General features: G+C 43.0%; 1 protein-coding gene across 1 annotated transcript in view; it reads right to left on the reverse strand.

Moving 5' to 3' along the window:
• Positions 1-11,356: 11,356 nt before the first annotated feature.
• Positions 11,357-13,780, reverse strand: part of LOC139745978 (uncharacterized) — a 190,255-nt gene continuing 187,831 nt past the window's right edge. The window contains 1 exon segment of the mRNA XM_071656739.1: positions 11,357-11,730. Within this exon segment, the coding sequence (XP_071512840.1) occupies positions 11,586-11,730 (145 nt within the window). The 3' untranslated portion in view covers positions 11,357-11,585.

Genomic DNA, 13,780 nt, shown 5'->3' on the forward strand with positions numbered 1-13,780 from the left:
TATATGTGCATGTATGGGCATTTATGTGTATATATACATGTGTATATGAGTGGATGGGCCATTCTTCATCTGTTTCCTGTCACTACCTCACTGACTGTGCATGTGCATGTATGGGCATTTATGTGTATATATACATGTGTATATGAGTGGATGGGCCATTCTTCATCTGTTTCCTGTCACTACCTCACTGATGCAGGAAACAGCGATTAAATGTAATAAGTAAATGAAAATAGATTGGGTAAAAGCAGTAATGTAGATATTTAATAATAGACTTGATAATTACCTCACTTCAAGTCCATGACTTTCAGTTTGCAGGTTATTTCCTTTGAATTATCTTTCTGCTATCTGACTTGAACCACACTGTTCTCTGAGTTTCTGACATCTTCCCCTATCAAAAACAGCTTTGAGAGGACGTAGTTGTCTGTTGCTTTTTGAATTCCTTTGTATCATTTTTACTCTTTACTATTTACTCCTATGTCCCCATCCTGAATATTGTGTTCAGTTTTTTTTTCACATTATTTGAAAAAAGACAAAGACAGAATGGAGAGAGTACAGCAGTTACCTACCAAAATGATTCCTGGACAGAAAAAAATCCCTTGAAAATCAATGAAATTACTTGAATCTATGTAGCTTAGAAAAGGGGAGGTGATGTGAAACAGGTATTCAGAATTTTCAAGAATTTGAGTATCCTGATCCATGAAGCTACTTAAGGCTTAATTCATCTAATTTTACTCAGTAATGGATACAAACTCATAAGCAAACATTTTACATTAGTTGAGGTGAAGTACATTTTCTTCAACAGGAATGTTAACATATGGAATCATATACCACTTAGAGTGATTGAACACAAAACCATATATATTTGTCAAAATATTTTACTTCAAGTCCATGACTAACATTATCTAAGCCACCCCCTCCCTTCCTCCCTGGTTACCACATTCTCACTCACTGACACTCACTCCCTACCGTCCTCCATGGTTACTTTACCCTACCTCACTATCACCACCTCCTCCCTCTTTGTTTAGCACATTTGCACATAGTGAGACCACTCCCTCCTTCTCCACTGCCACTAACTCTGTCCTTGGTTATTGCATCCTCCCTCGCTACCTCCACTCCCTCCCTCCTTGGTTACCACACCTTCGCTTACTGACTCCACTCCCTCCTCCACTGCCACTTACTCACTCCCTGGTTACTGCAGCCTCTCTCCCCACCACGCACTTCCTCTAGTTTCTTCTTCCCTCCCTGGCCACCACACCTTCCTTCAACATCACCACCATTCCCTCCCTCCCTAGTTATTGCAACCTCCTTCACAACCACCACTCTTTCTATCCCTCCCTTGCCATCACACACTTCCTCAACACCACTACTCTTTCCCTCCCTTCCTGGCCACCACACCAATTTGTGAAGTAGTTGGTTGAAACAAGATGAAACGAAGCTGTGATATTGACTTCTTTTCTTCAAATATTCTCAATTTTGTTTCCCAATCAGTTAATACATATTTAATGGTAATGGTCCCACAACATTGTTGGAACCACTATTCCTTCAAACATACCCATTTTTGCTTTCCGAGATAATGTTCTCGACTTCCACACATTCTTCAAGGCTCCTAGGATTTTCGCCCCCTCCCCCACCCTATGATTCACTTCCGCTTCCATGGTTCCATCCGTTGCCAGATCCACTCCCAGATATCTAAAACACTTTACTTCCTCCAGTTTTTCTCCATTCAAACTTACCTCCCAATTGACTTGACCCTCAACCCTACTGTACCTAATAACCTTGCTCTTATTCACATTTACTCTTAACTTTCTTCTTTCACACACTTTACCAAACTCAGTCACCAGCTTCTGCAGTTTCTCACATGAATCAGCCACCAGCGCTGTATCATCAGTGAACAACAACTGACTCACTTCCCAAGCTCTCTCATCCACAACAGACTTCATACTTGCCCCTCTTTCGAAAACTCTTGCATTCACCTCCCTAACAACCCCATCCATAAACAAATTAAACAACCATGGAGACATCACACACCCCTGCCACAAACCTACATTCACTGAGAACCAATCACTTTCCTCTCTTCCTACACGTACACATGCCTTACATCCTCGATAAAAACTTTTCACTGCTTCTAACAACTTGCCTCCCACACCACATATTCTTAATACCTTCCACAGAGCATCTCTATCAACTCTATCATATGCCTTCTCCAGATCCATAAATGCTACATACAAATCCATTTGCTTTTCTAAGTATTTCTCACATACATTCTCACAATAATAATAATAATAATAATAGGGTGAGGGGCATGCAAGGAATTGGGACGGTGTGATGTACCGGGGTTGACGTGTTGTTGGTGGATTGAACCAGGGCATGTGAGGTGTTTGGCGTGAACAATGGGGAGTTTTGTCAGGCCTGAATGTGGAAAGAGAGCTGTGGTTTTGCTGCATTACACGTCAGCTAGAGACTGAGTGTGAATGAACGTGGCCTTTGTCTTTTCTTAGCACCACCTCGCGTGTGTGCAGGGAGAGGGGGGAGCCATTTCATGTGTGGCAGGGTGGTGGCAGGAATGGATGAAGGGAGCATGTATGAATATGTACATGTGTATATATGTATATGTCTGTGGATGCATACGTATCCCTGGGGATAGGGGAGAAAGAATACTTCCCACGCATTCCCCATGCGTTGTAGAAAGCGACTAAAGGGGATGGGAGCGGGGAGCTAGAAACCCTTCCCTCCTTGTATTTTAACTTTCTAAAAGGGGAAACAGAAGGAGTCATGGGGGGAGTGCTCATCCTCCATGAAGGCTCAGATTGGGATGTCTAAATGTGTGTGGATGTAACCAAGATGAGTAAAAAGGAGAGATAGGTAGTATGTTTGAGGAAAGGAACCTGGATGTTTTGGCTCTGAGTGAAACGAATCTCAAGGGTAAAGGGGAAGAGTGGAGTGTCTTGGGATTAAAGTCAGGAGTTGGTGAGAGACAAGAGCAAAGGAAGGAGTAGCTTTACTTCTAAAGCAGGAATTGTGGGAGTATGTGATAGAGTGTAAGAAAGTAAACTCTAGATTGATATAGGTAAAACTGAAAGTGGATGGAGAGACATGGGTGATTATTGGTCCCTATGCACCTGGTCATGAGAAGAAAGGTCATGAGAGGCAGTGTTTTGGGAGGAGCTGAGTGAGTGTGTTAGCAGCTTTGATGCACGAGACTTGAGTTATAGTGATGGGTGATTTGAATGCACAGGTGAGTAATGTGGCAGTTGAGGGTATAATTGGTGTACATGGGGTGTTCAGTGTTGTAAATGGAAATGGTGAAGAGCTTGTAGATTTGTGTGCTGAGAAAGGACTGGTGATTGAGAATACCTGGTTTAAAAAGAGATAGATACATAAGTATACATATGTAAGTATATCTTGGAAAGCAAAAATTGGTATGTTTGAAGGAATAGTGGTTCCAACAATGTTATATGGTTGCGAGGTGTGGGCTATAGATAGAGTTGTGTGGAGGAGGGTGGATGTGCTGGAAATGAGATGTTTGAGGACAATATGTGGTGTGAGGTGGTTTGATCGAGTAAGTCATGAAAAGGTAAGAGAGATGTGTGGTAATAAAAAGAGTGTGGTTAAGAGAGCATAAGAGGGTGTTTTGAAATGGTTTGGTCACATGGAGAGAATGAGTGAGGAAAGATTGACAAAGAGGATATATGTGTCGGAGGTGGAGGGAACGAGGAGAAGTGGGAGACCAAATTGGAGGTGGAAAGATGGAGTAAAAAAGATTTTGAGTGATCGGGGCCTGAACATGCAGGAGGGTGAGAGGCGTGCAAGGAATAGAGTGAATTGGAATGATGTGGTATACCGGGGTCGACGTGCTGTCAATGGATTGAACCGGGGCATGTGAAGCGTCTAGGGTAAACCATGGAAAGTTTTATAGGGCCTGGATGTGGAAAGGGAACTGTGGTTCCAGTGCATTATACATGACAGCTAGAGACTGAGTGTGAACAAATGTGGCCTTTGTTGTGTTTTCTTAGTGCTACCTCACGCACATGCGGGGGGTAGGGGGTTGTCATTTCATGTGTGGCAGGAATGAATAAGGGCAGACAGTATGAATTATGTACATGTGTATATATGTATATGTCTGTGTTTGTATATATATGTATACGTTGAGATGTATAGGTATGTATATGTGCATTTGGGAGTTTATGTATGTACATGTGTATGTGGGTGGGTTGGGCCATTCTTTCGTCTGTTTCCTTGCGCTACCTCACTAATGCGGGAGACAGCATCAAAGTACAATAAATAAATAAATAAATGAATAAATACATTGAAATTTATAGGTATGTATATGTGCATGTGTCGGCATTTATGTATATACATGTGTATGTGGGTGGGTTTGGCCATTTTTTCGTCTGCTTCCTTACGATACCTCGCTAACGTGGGAGACAGTGACAAAGTATAATAGAAAAAATAATAATGATAATATTAAGGCCTGTGCAGATACTTTTGAGAAAACAAGGCTGTAAGTAGCTTGGCACACCAACTAGACCATGTCTTCCTTTGCCTAGAGAGTCAGAACCATCTGTAAAGTACACAGTAATTCAAGCTATGAGGGTCCTTTCACAGCTCATAAGCCTGAATGTATTATCATAAGGGTCCCTCCACAGCTCATAAGCCTGAATGATGCCATGAGAGTCCCCTCACTGTTCATAAGCGTAAATGTAATGCTGTGAGGCCCCCTCCACAGCTTATAAGCCTGACTGCAATGACATGCGGGGTCCATGGCAAATAAGCTGAAATGTAATGCTATGAGGGCCCTCCACAGCTCACAGTCCTGAATGTAATGCTATGTGGGTCCCTCCACAGCTCATAAGCCTGACATAATGCTATGAGGGTCCCTCCACAGCTCATAAGCCTGACATAATGCTATGAGGGTCACTCCACTGCTCATAAGCCTGACATAATGCTATGTGGGTCACTCCACAGCTCATAAGCCTGACATAATTCTATGAGGGTCCCTCCACAGCTCATAAGCCTGAATATAATGCTATGAGGGTCCCTCCACAGCTCATAATCCTGAATGTAACGCTGAGGGTCCCTCCAAAGCTCATAAGCCTGACATAATGCTATGAGGGTCCCTCCACTGCTGATAAGCCTGACATAATGCTATGAGGGTCCCTCCACAGTTCATAAGCCTGACATAATGTTATGAGGGTCCCTCCACAGTTAATAAGCCTGACATAATGCTATGAAGGTCCCTTCACAGCTCATAAGCCTGACATAATGCTATGAGGGGCCCCTCCACGACTCATAATCCTGAATGTAATGCTATGAGAGTTCCTCCACAGCTCATAAGCCTGAATATAATGCTATGAGGGTCCCTCCACAGCTCATAAGCCTGACATAATGCTATGAGGGTCACTCCACAGCTCATAAGCCTGATATAATGCTATGAGGGTCCCTCCACAGCTCATAATCCTGAATGTAATGCTATGAGGGTCCCCCCACAGCTCATAAGCCTAACCATAATGCTATGAGGGTCCCTCCACAGCTCATAAGCCTGACATAATGCTATGAGGGTCACTCCACAGCTCATAAGCCTGACATAATGCTATGAGGGTCCCTCCACTGCTCATAAGCCTGATATAATGCTATGAGGGTCCCTCCACAGCTCATAATCCTGAATGTAATGCTATGAGGGTCCCTGCACTGCTCATAAGCCTGACATAATGCTATGAGGGTCCCTCCACAGCTCATAATCCTGAATGTAATGCTATGAGGGTCCCTCCACAGCTCATAAGCCTGACATAATGGTATGAGGGTACCTCCACATCTCATATGCCTGACAATGCTATTACGGTCCCTCCACAGCTCATAATCCTGACATAATGCTATGAGGGTCCCTCCACAGCTCATAAGCCTGACATAATGCTATGAGGGTTGCTCCACAGCTCATAAGGCTGACATAATGCTATGAGGGTCCCTCTCCAGCTCATAATCATGACATAATGCTATGAGGGTCCCTCCACAGCTCATAATCCTGAATGTAATGCTACGAGGGTCACTCCACAGCTCATAAGCCTGACATAATGCTATGTCTGTCCCTCCACAGCTCATAAGCCTGACAATCTATGAGGGTCACTCCACAGCTCATAATCCTGAGCATAATGCTATGAGGGTCCCTTCATAGCTCATAAGCCTGACATAATGCTATGAGGGTCACTCCACAGCTCATAAGCCTGACATAATGCTATGAATGTTACTCCACGGACTCATAAGACTGACATAATCTATGAGGGTCCATCCACAACTCATAAGCCTGACATAATGCTATAAGGGTCATTCCACAGCTCATAAGCCTGGCATAATGCTACGAGGGTCCCTCCACAGCTCATAAACCTGAAGGTAATGCTATGAGGTCCCTCCACCAGCTCATAAGCCTGACATAATGATATGAGGGTTCATCCACAGCTCATAAGCCTGACATAATGCTATGAAGGTCCCTCCATAGCTCATAAGCCTGACATAATCCTGTGAGGGTCCCTCCACAGCTCATAAGCCTGACATGATGCTATGAGGGTACCTTCACAGCTCATAACCCTGACAATGGTATGAGGGTACCTCCACAATCTCATATGCCTGCAATGCTATTAGGGGTCCCCTTCCTCAGCTCATAATCCTGACATAATGCTATGAGGTCCCTCCTCAGCTCATAATCCTGACATAATGCTATGAGGGTCCCTCCCAGAGCTCATAAGCTGCATAATGCTATGAGGGTCCCTCCACAGCTCATAAGCCTGACATAATGCTATGAGGGTCCCTCCACAGCTCATAAGCCTGACATAATGCTATGAGGGTCCCTCCACAGCTCATAAGCCTGACAATGCTATGAGGATCCCTCCACAGCTCATAAGCCTGACATAATGATATGAGAGTCCCTCCACAGCTCATAAGCCTGACATAATGCTAAAAGGGTCCCTCGACAGCTCATAAGCCTGACATAATGCTATGAGGGTCCCTCCACAGCTCATAAGCCTGACATAATGCTATGAGGGTCCCTCCACAGCTCATAAGCCTGACATAATGCTATGAGGGTCCCTCCACAGCTCATAAGCCTGACATAATGCTATGAGGGTCCCTCCACAGCTCATAATCCTGACATAATGCTATGAGGGTCCCTCCACAGCTCATAAGCCTGACATAATGCTATGAGGGTCCCTCCACAGCTCATAAGCCTGACATAATGCTATGAGGGTCCCTCCACAGCTCATAAGCCTGAAAGTAATGCTATGAGGGCCCCTCCACAGCTCATAAGCCTGACATAATGCTATGAGGATCCCTCCACAGCTCATAAGCCTGACATAATGCTATGAGGGTCCCTCCACAGCTCATAAGCCTGACATAATGCTATGAGGGTTGCTCCACAGCTCATAAGCCTGACATAATGCTATGAGGGTCCCTCTCCAGCTCATAATCATGACATAATGCTATGAGGGTCCCTCCACAGCTCATAATCCTGACATAATCCTATGAGGGTCCCTCCACAGCTCATAAGCCTGACATAATGGTATGAGGGTACCTCCACATCTCATATGCCTGACAATGCTATTACGGTCCCTCCACAGCTCATAATCCTGACATAATGCTATGAGGGTCCCTCCACAGCTCATAAGCCTGACATAATGCTATGAGGGTTGCTCCACAGCTCATAAGCCTGACATAATGCTATGAGGGTCCCTCTCCAGCTCATAATCATGACATAATGCTATGAGGGTCCCTCCACAGCTCATAATCCTGAATGTAATGCTACGAGGGTCACTCCACAGCTCATAAGCCTGACATAATGCTATGTCTGTCCCTCCACAGCTCATAAGCCTGACAATCTATGAGGGTCACTCCACAGCTCATAATCCTGAGCATAATGCTATGAGGGTCCCTTCATAGCTCATAAGCCTGACATAATGCTATGAGGGTCACTCCACAGCTCATAAGCCTGACATAATGCTATGAATGTTACTCCACGGTTCATAAGCCTGACATAATGCTATGAGGGTCACTCCACAGCTCATAAGCCTGACATAATGCTATGAATGTTACTCCACAGTTCATAAGCCTGACATAATGCTATGAGGGTCCCTCCATAGCTCATAAGCCTGACATAATGCTATGAGGGTCCCTCCACAGCTCATAAGCCTGACATAATGCTATGAGTGTCCCTCCACAGCTCATAAGCCTGACATAATTCTGAGGGTCCCTCCCCATTTCATAAGCCTGACATAATGCTATGAAGGTCCCTCCACAGGTCATAAGCTTGACATAATGCTATGAGGGTCACTCCACAGCTCATAAGCCTGACATAATGCTATGAGGGTCCCTCCACAGCTCATAAGCCTGAATGTAGTGTCATGAGGGGCCCCTCCACAGCTCATAATCCTGAATGTAATGTCATGAGGGGCCCCTCCACAGCTCATAAGCCTGACATAATGCTATGAGGGTCCCTCCACAGCTCATAAGACTGACATAATGCTATGAGGGTTCCTCCACAGCTCATAATCCTGACATAATGCTATGAGGGTCCCTCCACAGCTCATAATCCTGAATGTAATGCTACGAGGGTCCCTCCACAACTCATAAGCCTGACATAATGCTATGACTGTCCCTCCCCATTTCATAAGCCTGACATACTGCTATGAGGGTCCCTCCACAGCTCATAAGCCTGACAATCTATGAGGGTCACTCCACAGCTCATAATCCTGAACATAATGCAGTGAGGGTCCCTCCACAGCTCATAAGCCTGACATAATGCTATGAGGGTCCCTCCACAGCTCATAAGCCTGAATGTAGTGTCATGAGGGGCCCCTCCACAGCTCATAATCCTGAATGTAATGTCATGAGTGTCCCTCCACAGCTCATAAGCCTGACATAATGCTATGAGGGTCCCTCCACAGCTCATAAGCCTGACATAATGCTATGAGTGTCCCTCCACAGCTCATAAGCCTGAATGTAGTGTCACAGCTCATAATCCTGAATGTAATGTCATGAGTGTCCCTCCACAGCTCATAAGCCTGACATAATTCTATGAGGGTTCCTCCACAGCTCATAAGCCTGAATGTAGTGTCATGAGGGGCCCCTCCACAGCTCATAATCCTGAATGTAATGTCATGAGGGGCCCCTTCACAGCTCATAAGACTGACATAATGCTATGAGGGTCCCTCCACAGCTCATAAGACTGACATAATGCTATGAGGGTTCCTCCACAGCTCATAAGCCTGACATAATGCTATGAGGGTCCCTCCACAGCTCATAATCCTGAATGTAATGCTACGAGGGTCCCTCCACAACTCATAAGCCTGACATAATGCTATGACTGTCCCTCCCCATTTCATAAGCCTGACATACTGCTATGAGGGTCCCTCCACAGCTCATAAGCCTGACAATCTATGAGGGTCACTCCACAGCTCATAATCCTGAACATAATGCAGTGAGGGTCCCTCCACAGCTCATAAGCCTGACATAATCCTATTAGGGTCCCTCCACAGCTCATAAGCCTGACATAATGCTATAAGGGTCACTCCACAGCTCATAAGCCTGACATAATGCTATGACTGTTACTCCACAGCTCATAAGCCTGACATAATGTTATGAGTGTCCCTCCACAGCTCATAAGCCTGACATAATGCTATGACTGTTACTCCACAGCTCATAAGCCAGACATAATGTTATGAGTGTCCCTCCACAGCTCATAAGCCTGACATAATGCTATGAATGTTACTCCACAGTTCATAAGCCTGACATAATGCTATGAGGGTCCCTCCACAGCTCATAAGCCTGACATAATGCTATGAGTGTCCCTCCACAGCTCATAAGCCTGACATAATTCTATGAGGGTCCCTCCCCATTTCATAAGCCTGACATAATGCTATGAAGGTCCCTCCACAGGTCATAAGCTTGACATAATGCTATGAGGGTTCCTCCACAGCTCATAAGCCTGAATGTAGTGTCATGAGGGGCCCCTCCACAGCTCATAAGACTGACATAATGCTATGAGGGTCCCTCCACAGCTCATAAGCCTGACATAATGCTATGAGGGTCACTCCACAGCTCATAAGCTTGACATAATGCTATGAGGGTCCCTCCACAGCTCATAATCCTGAATGTAATGCTATGGGGGTCACTCTACAGCTCATAATCCTGACATAATGCTATGAGGGTCCCTCCACAGCTCATAAGCCTGACATACTGCTATGAGGGTCACTCCACAGCTCATAAGCCTGACATAATGCTATGAGGGTACCTCCACAGCTCATAAGCCTGACATAATGCTATGAGGGTCACTCCGCAGTTCATAAGCCTGACATAACGCTATGGGTCCCCCACAGCTCATAAGCCTGAATGTAATGGCATGAGGGGCCCCTCCACAGCTCATAATCCTGAATGTAATGCTATGAGGGTACCTCCACAGCTCATAAGCCTGACATAATGCTATGAGGGTACCTCCACAGCTCATAAGCCTGACATAATGCTATGAGGGTCACTCCACAGCTCATAAGCCTGACATAATGCTATGAGGGTCCCTCCACAGCTCATAAGCCTGAATGTAATGTCATGAGGGGCCCCTCCACAGCTCATAAGCCTGAAATTAATGCCATGACAGTCCCTTCATAGCTCATAAGCTTGAATGTAATGCTCTGAGGGTCCCTCCACAGCTCATAAGCCTGACATAATGCAATGAGGGTCCCTCCACGGTTCATAAGCCTGACATAATACTATACGGGTTCCTCCACAGCTCATAAGCCTGAATGTAATGTCATGAGGGGCCCCTCCACAGCTCATAGGCCTGAAATTAATGCCATGAGAGTCCCTTCACAGCTCATATGTTTGAATGTAGTGCTATGAGGGTCCCTCCACAGCTCATAAGCCTGAAAGTAATGCCATAAGAGTCCCTTCACAGCTCCTAAGCTTGAAAGTAATGCTATGAGGGTTCCTTCTCAGCTCTTAAGCCTGATTGTATTACTTTAAGAGTCCCTTTGCAGGTCATAAGCTTGAATGTAATGCTAGGAGGGTCCCATTTCAACTCTTAAGCCTGATTGTATTATTTAAAGGGTCCCCCCATGACTTATAAGCCTGAATGTAAATGTTATAGGATCCCTCCTTTGCTCATGATCGTAAACGCAATACTATGAGGGTCCCTCCACAGCTTGTAAGCATACATGTATTGGACAGTTTGTCACTGATGGAAATATCATTCTAAATGAATCTCAAAAAAATTCTGTTTGAGGAAGTGAACATACATGGCACATACATAATTAACACATGATGCTTAAAATTAGCATATTGAAATATCTGGGCACTGTAAAGTTACAATAAATGTCAGAAATATTGTTTAAATGATGTAATTTATTTGAATATTTGGAGCATTGTAGAGCTATATAAACCAAGGAAATAACGAGAAAAGAATAAAAGTTGCTTAATATTCTCATGACTCATTTTTTTGGCCATATGAGGTGGCTAAGGCTCTTTAAAATGAATCATCAAACTATACATGGACCTCCTATATAATTAAAGACCACACTTGATGAAAATTAAATACTGCAACTCAAAATGTGTCAAAGACCATATTTTTTTTTTAGAAGATCAACATATTCTTCACAAGACTGATCAAGATTTGGAAGTTTATCATTGTGAAAGGTGTGTGTAGATGGCTGTAAAGGTGATATTCTGGCTTGTGGCTTCTCATCACCATGAAGACATCTGGAAAAAGAAAGAAGTAAATGGTTACCATATACTAGAGTTTATTTCACCTGTGATCGTCTCACTTGGGATATTATATATGTATCACACTCAGTCTCACTTGGGATATTATGTATGTATCACACTCAGTTTCACTTGGGATATTATATATATGTATCACATTCAGTCTCACTTGGGATATTATATATGTATCACACTCAGTCTCACTTAGGATATTATGTATGTATCACACTCACTCTCACTTGGGATATTATATATGTATCACACTCAGTCTCACTTAGGATATTATGTATGTATCACACTCACTCTCACTTGGGATATTATATATGTATCACACTCAGTCTCACTTAGGATATTATGTATGTATCACACTCACTCTCACTTGGGATATTATATATGTATCACACTCAGTCTCACTTAGGATATTATGTATGTATCACACTCACTCTCACTTGGGATATTATATATGTATCACACTCAGTCTCACTTGGGATATTATATATGTATCACACTCAGTCTCACTTGGGATATTATATATGTATCACACTCAGTCTCACTTAGGATATTATGTATGTATCACACTCACTCTCACTTGGGATATTATATATGTATCACACTCAGTCTCACTTGGGATATTATGTATGTATCACACTCACTCTCACTTGGGATATTATATATGTATCACACTCAGTCTCACTTAGGATATTATGTATGTATCACACTCACTCTCACTTGGGATATTATATATGTATCACACTCAGTCTCACTTAGGATATTATGTATGTATCACACTCACTCTCACTTGGGATATTATATATGTATCACACTCAGTCTCACTTAGGATATTATGTATGTATCACACTCACTCTCACTTGGGATATTATATATGTATCACACTCAGTCTCACTTGGGATATTATGTATGTATCACACTCACTCTCACTTGGGATATTATATATGTATCACACTCAGTCTCACTTAGGATATTATGTATGTATCACACTCACTCTCACTTGGGATATTATATATGTATCACACTCAGTCTCACTTAGGATATTATGTATGTATCACACTCACTCTCACTTGGGATATTACATATGTATCACACTCAGTCTCACTTAGGATATTATGTATGTATCACACTCACTCTCACTTGGGATATTATATATGTATCACACTCAGTCTCACTTGGGATATTATGTATGTATCACACTCACTCTCACTTGGGATATTATATATGTATCACACTCAGTCTCACTTAGGATATTATGTATGTATCACACTCACTCTCACTTGGGATATTACATATGTATCACGCTCAGTCTCACTTGGGATATTATGTATGTATCACACTCACTCTCACTTGGGATATTATATATGTATCACACTCAGTCTCACAATTATTATTGTCTGTACCTATTTGTGCACTGCAGGGAGAGAGTTCTAAACTTGTGGAGCTCCATGTCTTAAAGTCTCTTTATATTTCATATTTTTGCACACTAATCACAACACACATGCACCTAATGTGTTTGATGCTGTTCAAGCATAAATCATGCCTTATATGCAACTGCTTGGAAAAATTACTACAAAGTAGCATCTTAAAGTTAATGACACCTCTTTTACAAAATTTTCTTGAAAAACTTCTCACCCATCTCTTAAGCTTATAGTTTGGGAAATAATTACGATATAAATGTGTAATTATCACTCATAATTACATTCCCTTTCAAAGTTGTTTGGCCAGTGTTTTTATCTTTCATTATCTTCTCATTAAAATATGTAGTATAGCTGGAGTGGATGGTTTTACAATTAAAGTTCTTGAAAAAGGAGGTGATTAAGTTACTGATTGGTCAGGATTTTTAATAGATGTATGGATACTGGTAAGGTGCCTGATGATTGGCAGAATGCCTATATAGTGCCACTGTATAAAGGCAAGGGGTAAAAAAGTGAATGTTCAAATTACAAAGGTATAAGTTTATTGAATGAACCTGGTAAGTTGTATGGAAGAGTGGTGACTGAGAGGATGGTGGCATACACAAATGACCAGACTGGAA

This window comes from Panulirus ornatus, chromosome 63 (assembly GCF_036320965.1).
Source record: "Panulirus ornatus isolate Po-2019 chromosome 63, ASM3632096v1, whole genome shotgun sequence".
NCBI lineage: Eukaryota > Metazoa > Arthropoda > Malacostraca > Decapoda > Palinuridae > Panulirus > Panulirus ornatus.